General features: G+C 39.9%; 1 protein-coding gene across 2 annotated transcripts in view; it reads right to left on the reverse strand.

Annotated features, from left to right (window-relative positions):
• PLB1 (phospholipase B1) overlaps positions 1-16,738 on the reverse strand; it is an 85,868-nt gene that overhangs the window by 57,154 nt on the left and 11,976 nt on the right. For both annotated transcript variants that reach the window (XM_065835066.2, XM_071806107.1), the window contains exons 11-19: positions 16,451-16,513; positions 15,028-15,110; positions 12,032-12,110; positions 11,294-11,398; positions 9,652-9,744; positions 2,931-2,999; positions 2,049-2,129; positions 1,184-1,250; positions 401-459 (exon numbers count right to left, since the gene is read on the reverse strand). In XM_065835066.2, the coding sequence (XP_065691138.2) occupies positions 401-459; positions 1,184-1,250; positions 2,049-2,129; positions 2,931-2,999; positions 9,652-9,744; positions 11,294-11,398; positions 12,032-12,110; positions 15,028-15,110; positions 16,451-16,513 (699 nt within the window). The remainder of the gene's footprint in view (positions 1-400; positions 460-1,183; positions 1,251-2,048; positions 2,130-2,930; positions 3,000-9,651; positions 9,745-11,293; positions 11,399-12,031; positions 12,111-15,027; positions 15,111-16,450; positions 16,514-16,738) is intronic.

Consider the following 16,738-nt stretch of genomic DNA (forward strand, 5'->3'; position numbering starts at 1 on the left):
TATACACACACATACACACAATTAGCTGCAGAATTTGTTCTTTCTATTCATGCTGCTTACTAATAGCTTTGGAGGCCAATACCTTCGAAGCTGCCTAGAATCAATAAAGAAAAGCAATTGTTGCAAGACCCTCTAGCAGGCTGGTTTTGCTGCTACACAGTCTAATCTTGCAGCTCTTCCTTCTGTGGCACTTTGTGGACTTTAAATAGGAACTGTGCGCTCAAATAAGACTTGTGATCTGATTACCAGTCAGTCAAAGTGGAGTATGGAAAAGAATATCTGAAAAATGTGTTTGGCTCAATAGGGCATAACTGCACGTATTCTATCTCTCAGGTTAAAAATTAAAAAATGCTTTTTCATTACTTGCTTTAATGATGGTTATCCAGTGATCTTTACTTACTGTGATGGAATCTCCCAGGGCACCAATCACCCGAATATCAGCCGGTTTCAAATTATGAACTAATAAATAAAAAAATAAAGGTAGTGTAAGGGAAGGGGTTACGAAAGTAAACTTCAAACGGTGATGGTTATCAGCAGTTTTTCTTAGAATAAGCGTAAGGGGTTGCAAAGACAGTATTTTAATATTTATGGCAGCATCAGCACAGAATGACAGACACTGACAGGCATCAGACCAGAAATTATTCTTGGTACTATGGCTGGGCACCAGCTACTGCAACAAGGGAGGCAGTAAGATTTCAGTCTTGCATCTCTGCTTACGCAGATTCCTTTCAACCAGTAGAAACTACTGAAAAGCAGGCACAGCTCCAGTGCCAGCACAGGGTGAAACTTATGGGACTGTTGCAGCTCCTGAGGGAACACAAAACCTGTCTGGGGACAGAATTCCACATGACTCTCCAGATTGCACTGACAAGAGCCCCTGCTCCATACATGTACAGTTTACCACCTCTGCAACTGGAGTAGTCTACTACCTCCTGTCTTTCCCACTGTCCCTTCTTTGTTTGTAAATGGGAGGTGCTGTTGCACAAACTTTCACCAGCCTTGAGGGACAACTTGCACCTCACCATAGAACTGCTTAAGACCCTTTTTGGAACAACATAAAAGCCACGGTCAATAGAGTGCACTGCTTTGAATAAAAGTGTACCTTTCCTAACTCAACCAAGTTCTTGTTCCCCTTCTATCATCAAATGAAGTAGCTCTACAATAAAATTCCATAGGTCTGTACCTGAAACCGGAACTGTATCAGAGGGGCGCCGGTCAGAACAGGATATATTTGCTCCATAAGTCCTTTCCTGCAAAGACAGACAAGGCAAGACTTCACATCCGACTCACTATACTCTGGCTGTGATAAACCACTTCTGTCTCAGAGCATTAGATTAATGAGTTTCCCACGTGCTTTGTATGCATCCACTCAGCTCAGGCCTGTCCTCAGGCCATGCCTACAACTACTCTTTGAAGTCAGACACAAGCTCAGTCTGCCCAGAAGTTGCCTGGCCACGTTAGTGCAGCACAGCTCTTGCCTACCAGTGGGGCCAGCTATTTCAGACTCTGTGCCATGCTGCGTTCAGCTATGCAACATTTTGCAGTTGCACTTGAGGTAGGTGAGCTCACATCTTTTTGCAAGAAACTGCTTGGACATGCCTGAAATATTCCAACACAAAATCATACCTTTGTCAGCAGTTTTACTATGGTGTAAACAAGATGAAATTGGACCCACACAGTGGTGTCATTCTGATCTGATCTGGCTTTCTCCAAAGTAGGACTGAATGGCCCCATTTCCATTGCCTTCTTATCTCAGGGAAAACAACATTGTTATTCAGATGTTTTAAAAAAGTTCTAAACAGTGAAGGCAAGACTTAGTTTAGACTAACTGAACACATCTAACTTAAATCACACTCTACAAAATCCACCAATGAGAAAGTCTTCTATGTAACATCTGACTCTCTTGTCAAGCATTGAAATAAAGAACGGGAGCTTTGTACTCAGTTTTCCCAGGTAGCCTTGTTTATTTATGCTACAACACGCTCTCACACGCCTGCCTACTCCCGAGAATACACTCCATCCAGATGATGCAAACAGTCCTACTATACCTGAGATGTTTCTTTGGTGTTTGATGTCTCCAGGGAAGATGAGTAGTTACTATTTCTATACGTAAACAAATACGGATTTTCCTGCAGAGTGAAGAGAGTATGTTTACCAACACTAATGGAAATACAGTCAGCTGATGTTAAAGTCTTCTGGTTAGACTTTCCAAGAGAAGAAAACCTTTACAGCATTGATTTCTGAATGAACATCACACTAGTGAAATAAACCTGGTTAGACCTGAAAATTAAGCCCTGGTATGCTGTAGGCACAGCACCACCTCTTGCCTTAAACCTAACATCAAACAAAACACATAATTCAATTTCTTTGATGCTTTAATTGCTGTTCAGTAAAGCTTTTGGATGCCAGGAGTATTTTATCATTATCAAATTACTGAAGTCAGAGCTTAAATGCAAAACCAGTAAAGAACCTGTTCTTTGAACCCAAGATGTTCAGATTCTGAAGATGCTACAGGGCTATTGACAACTCCAGCAACTAAAACCTGACAGAGGACAAAATCAAATCACAGAAAACCTTAATTATATAACATACATGTATTCAACTTCATTGCTGACACAGATTTTAATATTGATAATGTACTCTGATATCCACAACTAATAAATTCAGATTAGCTAGTTATACTTTGAATGAAAAATATGACACAATACAATACTTCAACATTTGCCAAAAGCTCTTGTTTTCAGAGTTTCATCTTTATTTTATAAAGAGCCTGTGTGAATGAAATTCAAGAACACTGAATTTTTAAACACTGTAGTATCTTGGACAAGCGCACATTCCTAAGAAATTCAGAAGACGATAACAGCATTTGAAAGTCTGGAAATCCTGCAAAGAGTAAATAAAATCTCACAGTAATAAGGAAACTCTTTTACCTGAGATGGACAGTGGACCTGAAGCATTTTTGTGTCACTGTAAGGCTGCTTCTGTCCAACCGGCTCCATCTGGAAAAGGAGAAAACAGAGGAATTGTACACATGCTGCGTGTGGGAGGGAAGTGAGAGCCGCAGCAACTCAAATGCTCTAGCGCCTGGAGGTTTCCATCAGGTCCATCTATATATATAAACTTGTTTTGCTTATAATAAATATATACCTACAAAAGAAAGGAACTGAAAACAAGGCCCTCACATGATCAGACTGTGATCCCAACCATCCACGCATTAACTCTGCTCTCGGGAATGCCAGCCCTGGAAGCATTTTTCCCACAGGCAACTGATCTCATACCACAGCACTCAACTACTTGCAGTCAACTCACTATTTATCAGCTCAGCCACAGTAACTGTAGACATACTCTAGAAGAGCATAACTTCAACCAACCTCATGGTTGTTTTCCCCCCCTTATGGTACGCAGTTTAAACTTTACTGCAATTTGCAAGTCACTATTATTTCCCAGCTAGGTATGAGAAAGCAAAGGGTGGGTCACCATAGCTCCACTGCCAGGTAACATCTCCTTGCAGCAATCCATCTGTCTTCCTAGGTCCCATCCACAGTTCATACAGTTTGCAGTTCATAGTTTTCATATAAAAGTATAAAGAAACAAACAGGATTCTGTGTGGGAGGAAAAGCAACCCTGAGTAGATTGAAACTTTGAAGGAAAAATAGTATTACTGAAACTCCTTGGAAAACCCAGTTTTAACTCAGATTATACACTGAAGTCTTGGGTAAGTCCATATCACTTTACCATAGAAGCATAAAGTACAAAATCCCCAATATAAATGGAAAACTAAAAATCTTCCATTTGTTGATACATTCATGCTGCATCAACTTTTTCCCTTCTGTTTTATGAACACTATCTGTATGTACTGCCTCTGCAGCAAATTCATTTTGCAACAAAGTCAGAAACATGGCCTGTAACTCATTAATGTCACACACCAATCGTCTGGGGGCTGTAGCCCATACAACTTTAAGCTTGCTAATTTATCCCACCTTCCAGAACTTCTTCCTTATCTACATTTTTATACATAATAGACAACATCAAAAGGCACACTCCAACTCTGCACAGAGGCTTCATAATATTTATATTTGTTGGCTTTGTTCTAAGAAGAAGGAGAGGGAATTGTTGTTAATAAAAAATTATGGAGTGATTCCAGACTCAATACTGACAGCACAAAGTGGTAAATACCACAGAGAATCACTTCACCTGTTCAGATACCTTGCTGGGTGCTAATTAAATTGCAATCACACTCAAAGGAGTTGGCCACTGGTTTAAATTTCCTCAGTGAATGTTTGCTCATCTTGCACCAGCTGCCAGAAGCAGCAGACTATATAAGAAACAGGATTGAAGGGACTGGAAAATATAGCAATAACAGGCTTGATGTCATCAATACATTCTGGGTGGGAATGTTATATTTTATTTTGGCTGTTCCATCAATAAAAATAAAGGGAAAATTCAGAGAAATAGAGAAGAGGTTTAGAGAGGTAGATATTCTTTGAAAGAAACATTTGAAGAAACAGTCCATGCTTTTTTGAAAGAGAGAATTAAACTGAAATATGTAAAATAGTGAAGCTCAGACCTCCCCTGAATTCCAACACATCTGTCACCAGGCAGGTTAGGGTGCAGGTCTGTCCTGGTACTGCAGCAGTTACTAAGTCAGTGTAAACCCCTGAATGCAGCAGAGAGGCACAGGCAGCCTCCTGTCATGCTGCTCCCATTTGGGTTCTTGCCTGATCTCAGTTTCTCTCTTGTTCGCAGGCTAAAAGCTTTTTTGTGTGTTATGTTGTTGTTTGCTTTGGTTTTTTTGTTGGTTTTTGTTTGTGGGTTGTTAGTTTTTTTTCCCTTTTTTTTTTGTTGTTGTTGTTGTTTTTTGTTTTGTTGTTGTTGTTGTTTTGGTTTGATTGTTTTTTTGTTTTGTTTTTGGTTTGTTTTGGTTTTTTTTTGTTACACAAAAGAATGCCAAACGCAAGAACAAGAACTTCTCGTCTAAGTTCTTTACACACAAGAAAGGAGTTTTCCCCCTGGATATATTTCCAGAGGTAAAGTTGTAGGCAGTTGCCAGAATTAATCAATCAGGCTCCCTGTGGTAAACATCAAAGCTGCCTCACCTTTTCCTAGCTATCTACGTCATTTAGCTGACTGTTCTTAGATGTGCCTAGCATATGAACTGCATGCTCCTAGATAGCTAGAAACATTTTGGTAAAATATGCAGCCATGCCTTGGACAAGTCCTTAGTAGCTGCTAGCTCAGCTTTTTCTCAGCCAGACTGAAGTTCAGTGCTACTCCCAACTGTCACTAGATTGTCAAGGTTTTGCCCTTTAGCCAATAAGCAGGTAACCATTCCAAGAAAGTGACTGGTACCAAGGAGGAGGGAAACTCTCTGAATCCACTTCTCAAGCAACTCCTCATTTTGCTGTGTTTCCTGCTTGACAGGTCATGATCCCAAGTTCCTATCAATTCCAAATACGGTATTGTGGGTTGGTTTTTTTTGTTGTTGTTTTTAAAGCAGCCAGCAGTTCTACTCCCCAGTAGAACTAGAGCAACGCTTACCGTGCAAGGATACCTACCAGTGCTTCTCACACTGAAAGCACCTTTCATATCATCTGCTTTTACGTCACAGCAGAATACCATTAGAGGCAGATAAGGAAACTACCCACAGAGCTGTCTTTCTGATGATCAGCAGCTGTACTAAGAAAATTCCAGTAAATAAGAGAGGACACAAGAAAACAGGAAAAGGAGTTGCAAAGGGAATACTACTATTTCTGTGGTCTCCCTTCAACACAGTAGAAAGATGTGTATTTACCACATTTTGGTCTTCCTCCAGATCACTTAGGCTGTTCCTTTTCTAGAGGAACCACATCACACTAAGGAAAACACTGAAATAAAGCAAAGTTGGTATTTATCTCCTTTATGGAGATGAACACCAACATGCTCACTGCCCAAGTCTGGGTAAATGGCCCTAATGCAGCCATCCTTAAAAGTATCACCTCATTTTATTTATAGATTTTTCACCTCTGCTGTTTCTGTGGAATGCTCCTAGCAAGTTAAAGTGCCAAGAATGGAGTAACACACCAAAGAATGGGATGCTCAGAGCAGAGACCAGGAGGCCAAATGAAGTCTGCACAGAAAAGGGCTAGGGAGAGAAAAATTAAGCAGAAGGAAAGAGGGCTCTTCTGCTGGTAGAAGCTGTAAATAAAAACATGTCACCTAAAGACACAGAAGGAATTTGTTGCAAGCTAATTGTAAGACTTCGCAAGGGCAGAGTGACAGATACACTTGACCCATAGCCATACTTGGGTTCAGGCTTGATTAGGGAGCAACAGGCCTCATGCCTGTGGTGAGCCTGCGAGCTGGAAAGGTCCTGGCTCACGTACAAGAAAGTGAAGGTGCCTTGGAAAAATATTTCAAGATGTGGTTTTGAAGATCAGAAATGCAAGGTAACTAAAGTATGGAACAAGATACCAAAGCTAAAACCAAGACATCTACCTTGTCTATACTATTGACTAGCAGACAGCTACTTCAATCTATTATTGTTACCATTGGGCACAATTTGAGTTCTCCCTGAACTGTAGCTGGGCTACATCCAAGGTGACTCTTCCCTTGAGCAAAGACACCTGGCAAGGTCTGAAATTCCTTATATGAGACTAAGAAATCCTTCCCTACCCTCTCACGACAGACCCTCAGTAAGTGACTGATAGCATGATAAATTGATACTAACGAAACATTAGTGGCTACTCAATATTATAAATATTGTATGTTTCCATAAGGCATAAACCATTGTCCATGTCTGAGACTAAGATTGGACCTTGCTGCACCTATGTTCCATGAGGAGTTCAGAAAGTAAAGGGGGTCCATTCTGAACTTCATCACTCAAAAGGGTGGTCTTCCTTACTCTTTGTATTTCTTTCGTTAGACATAAACTGTTGACCAGGTCTGAGACCAAGTTTGAATCCAGCCACACCTAAGCTCTGTAAGGAGTTTAAAAAGCAAGGCAGCCCACTGCGAATCTCATGACTCAATGGGAGGGTCTTCCTTACGCTTTGCATCTCCAGTCTCTGTGTGAATTATTCTAACTTGATTCTAGTTCAATTTTCCTTTGTATGTTTCTTCCATGCAGTAATTAATAAGGCTAATCTTGCCTAACTCTCCCCTTCTACAGAACCTGGATTCGGAAAAGGCAATATGCCTGTTTTGGGCTGGGGACGATACTGTCATAATTTGAGCTCGTCTTCATATTTAGGATATAAAGAATATTCAAGATGCCTACTATTGGATTCTGCATAAGTTGAAATCTAAAAAGCCAGACAGTAAGAGGCCACAGGAAAAAGAAAAAGTGTTATAGTCTAGACTTGGAAAAAAAAAAAAATGAAAGCAAAGCCCATTAGAAGCACATGAACGCTGCTAATTGCAGAGCCTAATAAAAGAGAAGGACATTAGTCAAAGCTGGAGGTCAGTTTCCTGCTGCTAAGTCCTAGAAAATACATTGGTTCAGGCTGATCTATTGCAACAGTTGGATGCATCTCAGAATCTGACAAATTTAGTTCAATTGGCTGCAAACAATTCCTGCTGGTGAAGTACAAAATAGACTGGCAAACTGGTGGCACTATGGTCCCTCTCCAGTCAGCAGTATTCATTTTCCGCTGAAAACATATTCAGCACTTCATGTCAAAAATTTGCTGATGGAAAAAACATGCTAAGCAGATGCAAAGGGCCATTTTTCACTAGAAACTGGATGTTCATACTTTGTGTGGCTTGCTCCTGACTAGCTTCAATATTTATAATGTATAATATCTGAGGAGGATATGCAACTGTTTTCTAGTGTCTTACAGATAATGCTTAGGTGATAGTTACCTAGATTATCATCTCCAACACTGATTGGGACATCGAAACATGGGCAGTTAAAGTAACTCAGTTTCTTTGCAGAGAACTGCCCAAAAACAGAATATTTAATTCACGCTTCAGGAATCTGACTTTCAGTTATTACTTTGTTCATTTGAATACTGAAGATAATTGCCAAGTCAGACAAAGTCAAAAGAAAGATAAAGAAACCAACGTGACTCTTATCATGGCATTTACTTTATAATTAGAATAACTGAGGTAGGAACTTTGACATCTTCATGATGTCAAGATAACAGCAAAGATAACAGCAAAGGAGATAACTGGATGTAGCATGTTATTCCAAGATTAGATCTTCAACAGCTAATCAATTTTTAACTCTTTGGTTCCTACTAACTAACTAAGGTCCTATTAGCTTTAGCTAAAAGATAACATCTTTTATTGAAGTGGCTGTGTGATTTTTCTAGCTATATCATCTGTTTGAATAAAAGCCTCTTCCTGCAAATCCTCATTCTTTAAATGGTCAAGGCTACAACAGCATTACTACTGCCAGAATAGCGTAAAGAAAAATGAGAATGTGGTGATCTGCATGGATTTTTATTTTTTTAAATGCTGTTTACTGAAAGGTGGCCACAGTATAGACCTTTTTTTTCCCCTTCATGCTTAGGATAATTTGAACAGACACAGGAACAGTAAGTCCGCTCAAATAAAAATCTTATTAACATGTGGACCGCTAAACAAGAAAAAAACAAAGTCTTATCTCGAATCTAACTTAATTGACCATTGCAGATTTTTTTTAAAAAAAACAATGATTATACATGTTATAAGAAGGTTATTAGGAAAAAAAAAAAAGGCAGAAAATTTTGAAAGCATCTAAGTCAGGAGGAATAGTAAAATCAACATCATATCAAAACCTACTGATATCAGGGCATATCCAAATATCAAACATAATATGCACTCAGCAGTAACATCCTACTTTGGCCTGGTGAGTCCAAAACATGCACCTGCTTTTTCATCCCATTCATATTGAAAAACAACTCCCATTTCTTTACTTGCTGCCGTCATCAATTTTAAAATGCAAACTCCTCCAGCTGCATGTGCATCCACTCAATCATACACACAAATGCTGTGTGTTGGCAGTTCAAGCCAGCAGAAGGAAACAGCCCCTTACCGAACTGGTCATCATGTTCAAGCCTGAGTGGGTCAGAGAATCCATGTTTCTTTCAGACACACTCTCCCTCTCATTAGGAGCCACCATATGTTGGCTTTCCTCAGCTGGGTAGGACATCCAGCTCTTGAGGAAGCAATAGGAGCTCCTCAAGGCTGTCTATCACCTTTTTACTATGAGTAACAGTGGCAGAAGGATGGTGGTTAAGAAGGAGACAACCTTATAAAACATATTAGTAACGAGGGTGATAGATAAAGGACAGATGGAACAAGAGGCTATAATCACTATAATCTCAGGTTAAGTCAAGCCTCAGTTGCCACTGTGCCACTGTCACAGAGGGGAGACTAGAAAAAGAAGGGTCTGTCACAGCTCATTTACTCCCTAAAACTTCCCACATGGCTACTTTGGAAGTCTTTCTAAAAAGGTCTTGGTAGTAAGTAGCAGCCACAGAACAGTAAGAGATTTGTCTTGGGAGTGTAGAGCATTTAGCATCATTTGAGAACAGTCTGTGCATGGCTGAGGGTTGCAGTCTTGGGATGCTTCTTTCCTGTATTCTTCCTTTCCACCCCACTGTGTTAGTCAAAGCCTGGCTAGTGTGGAATTGCTACCAGGCATCCATACTAAGTCCAGTAAGCAACAACATCTGCAGTACTGCTCACCATGTTGTTCCAGAGGCCCACAGCCATCAAAGTATAATCTTCTTCCAGAGTTTCTTGTTGCACCTTTGATGTGGTAACGAAACTACCCCTGCCCTGAAAGACAAAGCATTTTAGAATGAGAAAATACCTAAGAGTATGAGACATTCAGCCACAAAAGGTCTCATTCTATAAAACAATATTCATATCCACAAGAATATCAATCTCTGCTAGTCTCATTAAGCCACTTGTTGCTCACCTCAGTTGCTGCTGGTGCATCAAGACAGAACAGATACTGTTCTTGTAAGTGATTTTTATACCTACCACTGCAAGGCAGCAGTGAAGAGACTGTATGTCAACAGGATGTGACCACCAGAGCAACAACAAAGCATGATCACAACAGTAGCATACAGGAGATCAGGGAGACAGAGATGTGATCACATGAGTGATTTGGAATAATCAACAGTTTCTCTAGGCAACACTAACATGCATTAAAAAAGTGGAAGCATGCAGAATTTGTCTTCAGAGTTTATGCTGATTTTTAAAAGAAAGTAACTGTTAAAAGAATTTGGAAGATTGTACATGGTAGGCTGCAGTTGTACCACAAATCAGAAGAAATTAAAAATCCACTTGTTACACAAGATGGCATTTAAGGCAATAACAGAGCAGTTTACTAAGAGAAAGAGTGACTTCATAAAAGCTAAAAGTCTGCCTTTTGCATATGGACCAGCCATCGACAAAACAAGCCTGGCAGAAGACGACCCAGCAGTAAAGGAAGATTTTGCAATACAAAGACCTCAACCTTCCCGGAAGACAAATTTCTTCTCCCAATTCAATTGGTTCTCATACTTTGCTGAGGGCAGCAATGGAATTTCCACAAACTCAAGGAGCTGTTACGATTCCCAGAAACCAGACCATTACTCACCATCAACCTGTTTTACAAATAACCGCCCAATGTTATGTGTTGGATTTTGATATCTCGCTCTGAGTGAACAATTATCTAGGTAGTAACATATTTCTTCTTCGTTGCTTCAACATATCAGGCAACCTTGACGTTTGAACTTCCCTTTAAAGATCACTTGTGGCAAAATCATGTCTGACGTCCCAGCCAACCCTATCTATAGGCATTCCCCACCGGCTATACAAGATACAAAATCTGAACAAAATTAATTCCCAGTTTCCCAGACTTCGTTAATCTTATTGCAAGGAAGTAACTCATTTTCCAACACAGTTCACAAAACCCCATATCTATTTTTAAATACTTCTTGCTACCCTCTTTTTGCCTATGTTTCCAAACACACATGAGAATAATCAGGGATCAATGACCAGATGACTGCAAATATATGGAAAAAGTAGCAGCACTGACAATTTCCAGACACTCATGACCTAATCTACAGAGGTGACGTGACTTGATTTCTCCAGAAGCATAGCATTCAAAACAAATCAACCAACCAACCACGGGATCTCTGAACAGTGTCAGCACTGTTCAAAGCAAACTCTATTCTCAGGACCTCTGCATTGGATCCTGAGGTGTGTTCTGCATGTGCCTGGCTACCCTTGTCTGTTCGCATTACACACAACCTAGACAGGAAAGAGCTAGCTGAATATTGCACTCAGCCTCAGAAGATGCCATGCAGAAAGTATGAAGCAACTCAAGTTTACTCACCAGTCTGAGCAGCAGGTTTGTTTCTTGGAGAGATGGCTGAAGAACAACAGTGAAGTCATCCTTTTGATTATACCTTTCAGATTTCAGAAGTTTTTCCCAAGCATCCTGAAGAGACAACCATTTAATCAGATGAGTACTATCAGGTAGAGAGTGTAATACATATGCAGTTTGTCAGGGCTTAAAGTGAACTAAGATTATCCCCATCCCCAATAAACCATAATAATCAAATTATGTAATCCAGAACAAAGACAGCAGTATAATGAAATCTTCTGACACAATAATAAGAAAATCTTTGTAGCTATAAGAAAACTACACTGATTTATCATAGGTTTCTTTGAAAGAGCAGCAAGCTTAGCAAGGTGATGAGATGTCATGCTTAGTGCCTCCCTGTAATTTTTAAAAGGGATTCCAGCGCAACTGCCTTTGTCTTAACATACAGTTTCCCCTTTCTAAGTCATATAGGAAGTTACTGGACAAGATGGATCATTTCTCTAATGGGATATGACAGATCCTAGGTCGCCAAAAGCTATGTAGTCATTAGAAACTTTGCAATACTATGATCACTCAGGTATAGAAAGAACTTATCTCCAGCGTTCCCAAGGATTGCTGTGGACATGTGTTAAAAAGGCTGTTACTCAACTTCCTCACTGCTATTCCTCCTCTCACTTCAATCCAATCTGGAATACAGATATGCATGTCTAGCAACGTGAGAGCCAAGCAACACAGAAGACGCCATACCTGATAAGACCACCTCAATATGTTATCATCTAATGTGGAGTGTTCACCAACATGATTGCACTCATTCATGCCTGGATTGCTGCCAAAAAGAATGAAAAACATGAGAGACATTGTGAACTTTTGATAAGACAGAGAGCATGAACTCTTTTAAGCCACTGACAGGCATATACTGACAATTAAATTGTTGCATATATTGAGAAAGCTACACGGAACATCCTAATTTTTGATATAAATATAGAATGATATCTACTTCCACATCCAGACATCTGGATTGCTTCTGTGGTTTAAAAACCTGTTCAGATGGCAAATAAGCCAGACTTGGATTAGCACAGGGTCTCACAAGTTAGCAGCATGCTCAGGCTTAAAATAGCTGTCGCACTAGATTTCTACTGTTTTTCTCTCCATAGTCACAGGGGAAAACTGAACACAAACACTTCCACAGGAACTTTTGCCTTAGTATTTGGCAACAAGATCTCCATCTAGAAATGTGGATGGAAGCTCAATGCTGCGAAAGCTTATATATGCTAAAGCATGGCCAGGCACTGTCAGGTAGCTGAATAATCTCGGCCAAATTTCTGGTCTGCAAGATGAGATAGGCATACTGCACACTTCTGCAGCTGGGTGGAAAACTCGGCCCTTCTCCCAGGGCTGTAGACAGGAATAATAAAAGATACATTTGAGATTAGTCTGCTTCCAGGAAAGATAACTCAGCTGAAAATGGCTGAGTAGGCTGGAATCTGAGAAACTACTTTTGTGGGGTGTGTAAATGTAAGCAATAAGTATCTCTCAGGATTAGACTTTCTTACCTTTTCACAGAACTCTAGCTAAACCTATAAAAAGGATATTTTATGTTAAAATGCTTTTATCACTGCTGGTGAGTAAAAGAAATTTGAACTTGGGATCAAAATCTTATCCAAGCCCAACAGGCAGGTAAGCAGAGAGACATCTGAGAACCTTATACAGTACATTAAGAGTTATGAGCCTAAAAATTGGGTTCGCACACCAATTTTAGTCCAGATAACACTTCCAGTTAGTAAGAAACTAAGGAAGGAAGTAGCTTTAAATCCCAATTATGTCCCACACTTCAATGTCTAAATTTAAGTACTGACATGGGACTAGTAGCATCAGCCATTATTCTCCTCTTAGACACTTGAAATTTGATCATCTGGTATAAGCTTATGTTTTTCTTTCAAAGCACAGTTCAAAATTAAGACTTAGTAGCCAAATGCTGAGGCCTTTATCTGGGAGACGATCTGAGACTGAGATGAACACCAAAGTTTATCAAACACTGAAGTACAAGGCCTACAAACTAGCGGAACTGTTCAAGAACAAGTGCACAGCTACGAGAGCAAATATAACAAGAAAGCAAATTGCCCTACATTGAAGAGCAAATATAAAAATTCCCCAGGAAACAAACAAACAAACAAAAAAAACAAAACAAAACACCCACACCAATATTTATTTCATTTTTAAGGCCTTCCATATACGGCAAGACCCATTTTCCTAAACTCATGTTTTCCACCTCTCATCTACCTGTGTCATATTTTTCCCCTCAGTGCCTTCGCACAAGAACTAAGCTAAAATGCTCCATGCAGTCACTTTTGACAAGGAAAGCATCACCTCTGCTCATACTTGTTGTTAAGCATGTGGTTATGCAGCAGCCAGACCCCTTCCTTGACCTATAGAATGTCTCTGCAGCTTGTATAGATGTGAAGCTTGTGAAACACTTTGGGATGAATATATTAGTACTTAGAGAGTCTTATGCCATGCACAAGAGAAAAAAAAATGCTGTGGAGTCAGATGGAGTGTAAGCTCATCAGTGCCAAACTACTCCATCATAACTGTTCATGTATGCACTCCTACTCCATACTAAATTGGGACACAAGCTACTCACACTTTTGTTACAAGGTACTGAGAGAGGGAGATGGATGAAAGCATCAAGGCATGCAGTTACCATAAGGAACTGACATGTTAAATGTTATCCACCCTGCCATACCATAAACCCAAGTGGTAGCTTTCACATAGCCTAACAATGTGCTTTAAGATCAGTTATTCCTTTTGTGAACATTGACACCTAGAAACTGGAACTTTGAAAGAGCCTTCAGAGTTTGACTTGAGAGTTGCAGGGCAGAAGTAGCAGTAACTGAAGAGCTGGGAGTAGGCGCAGTCTTGTGACCATAAACACAGTACTGGGTCTGGCTGGGATGGAGTTAACTTTCCTCATAGCAGCCCATACGGTGCCGTGGTTTGCATTTGTGCCTAAAACTGTTAATAACACACCAATGGTTTGGCTGTTGTTGAACAGAGCTTGTACAATGTCAAGGTTTTCTCTTTTTCCCCCACTCTGACCCACCCTGTGACTAGGCTGGGCGGAGGCAAAAGGTTGTGAGGGTACATGGCTCTGACAGCTGACTTGGACTGGTCAAGCGGATATTCCATAGCGTATAACGTCAAACCAAGCAATAAAAACTGAGATAGAAGAAAAGAAGAGGGACGTTTTGGCTTCCAAGGTCACTGTTATTTGGAGACTGCCTGGACATTGCTCCACTCGTAGCACGTGGTGAGTGTAACTTATTTCTCCCGCCTCTTTTTTCCAACTGTTAAACCGCCTTAATCTTAACACATGAGTTTACTTGCTTTCATTCTTCCTAGTCTCTCCCCTGTCCTGCTGGAGGGTGGTAGAGGAGGAAGTGAGTAAGAGGCTGTGGCTGCTGGCCAAGGTCCATCCACCACAGCCACTGTGTGTGATATTTAAACCTGTTATATCAAAGTTGAAAAGATTAAAAGCACCTACTCTTCCTGGTAAAAATACACCTTGCAAAGAGAGTTTATCAGAAACAAAGCAGAGACTGAAAATCTTTTACATACTTTTGGATTAAAGGCAGATAAACTGTTCAGAAAACTCTACCTCAGTTACAAAGTCTCTGTATATACATAGCTACCTGTCTGAACATTAGCAGGAGACTGTGTCAAGAATATAAAGAAACCTCTGTTACCTGCTGTTATTGTAATCTTGGCCTGCAAGAAAGGAAGCTGTGAGCTCAGTGGCATCCACCAGATTTATGAAGGCCTTGGGAACCTGCAGTAATAAAGTAAAAATGAACCAGGATATATTCACAATTAAAGATCAGCAAGGAGCAATAATAGTAAATTACATCTACAGCTTCACATGTTACCTCTGATCTGAGATTCTGTCTGCCTACAATCAATGATCTAAGTCTTTGCCAGTTCCATCCTGAACCTTGCTCCTGTGCCTGCCATATAGAATAACATTGGTCACCATTCACTAAGAACTTGTGACTGTGTCTTCTTGACCAAGAACAAGCAATTCCTTTTACATATCTGAAGCGGCCACCAGACAACTAAATCAAGCTCAAATGAACTATGAACTACCATTTTTGTGGCAACATACCAATGCAAAGCTGGGGATGAAATGTCCTGCATAATGGCATCAATGCTCATGCATCCCACCTCACCTCTCTCCTGAGCATAACGCAGCAACCTATTTACACAGTAATATTTCACTTTTACAAGTGCTCATAAACAGATTCTAGAACTACTAGTGGGAGAATCTGAAGAGAATATGTGGGTGGAACTTTATGTATACACAGCATTTGTTGAAGTCAGGCTGAAGAAAGCAAGTGGTTGTGGCCTGATGCATTTGAACTGTGCCAGGTTTAGAATATCCTTTAGGACCCCAATCCAGCAAAACATATTTTTTGGAAGATGTTATTGATATACTTAGATAAACAGTTATTAGTCTGCTTTAGTACTGATTTATCTGCATCTAGTCTACTATTCATTAGCAGATCAATATACAGTGCAGAGCATTTCCCAGGAACCATCTTAGATAAGCAGATAATTCGTAGCTCAGCCAGCTAGAAAACCTTTAGAAATGCTAGGATCTTAAAAAGAACATGTAATAGGAATAAAGAACCTTTATACATTTTTGTAATGGGTGTTTTTCCCGGTCTGTAAAAGTCATCACCAGGTAGTTAGCAGCCTTTACACTGCCTAGGTAGCTCTACGCATCCAGTAATTAGATATCAGTTATTTTCTACAAACAGCCCTGTTAAACATGACTTTCAGACCTAGATGAATGTTCTCCATTTTTTACAAAAATCACTGTTAAAAAAAAAAAAAAAAAAAACACCACAAGTGGTACATCAGCTTATATTCTTACATTGTGAAATGAAGCAGTTAACCATCTGTCCTTCCTGTTTGCATGCGTCAACTTTTTAAAAGCTCAAATAAAACAATTAGTGACAATGAATGAAGCCAGTCGATTAGAGCCAGTAAGATTCATGTTCTAAGTCACCTGAACAGTGGTACAAGCCCTAGCCCAGTCAGGGAGACTGGAGGAAAAAAAAAGGGGGGGGGGAGGGATTCAGGTATTCAGGGTTAATGAATAAATCTTACCATTTTATACAAAAAATCCAAGACAGCTTTAAGTTTTTCCAGGTTGTCCAGCACACAGTTCTTCTGTAAATGAGATAAGAAACGCCATAAAAAGTAATAGAAAAAAAAAAGTTATCAATTTCCCAAAAGTCACTAACCCCATATGTTGAGCTGTGTACTGAAGGGTTACCAGCAACCACTATATTCTGGATCCAGCCTTAGACAGCACCAAGAAAAAAATGTGAAACTAGTATTGTAACTAAAGTGCCTATAATTATGCAACATATAAAAGAAAAAAAAAAGACAGGG

Source organism: Patagioenas fasciata, chromosome 3 (genome assembly GCF_037038585.1).
Source record: "Patagioenas fasciata isolate bPatFas1 chromosome 3, bPatFas1.hap1, whole genome shotgun sequence".
NCBI lineage: Eukaryota > Metazoa > Chordata > Aves > Columbiformes > Columbidae > Patagioenas > Patagioenas fasciata.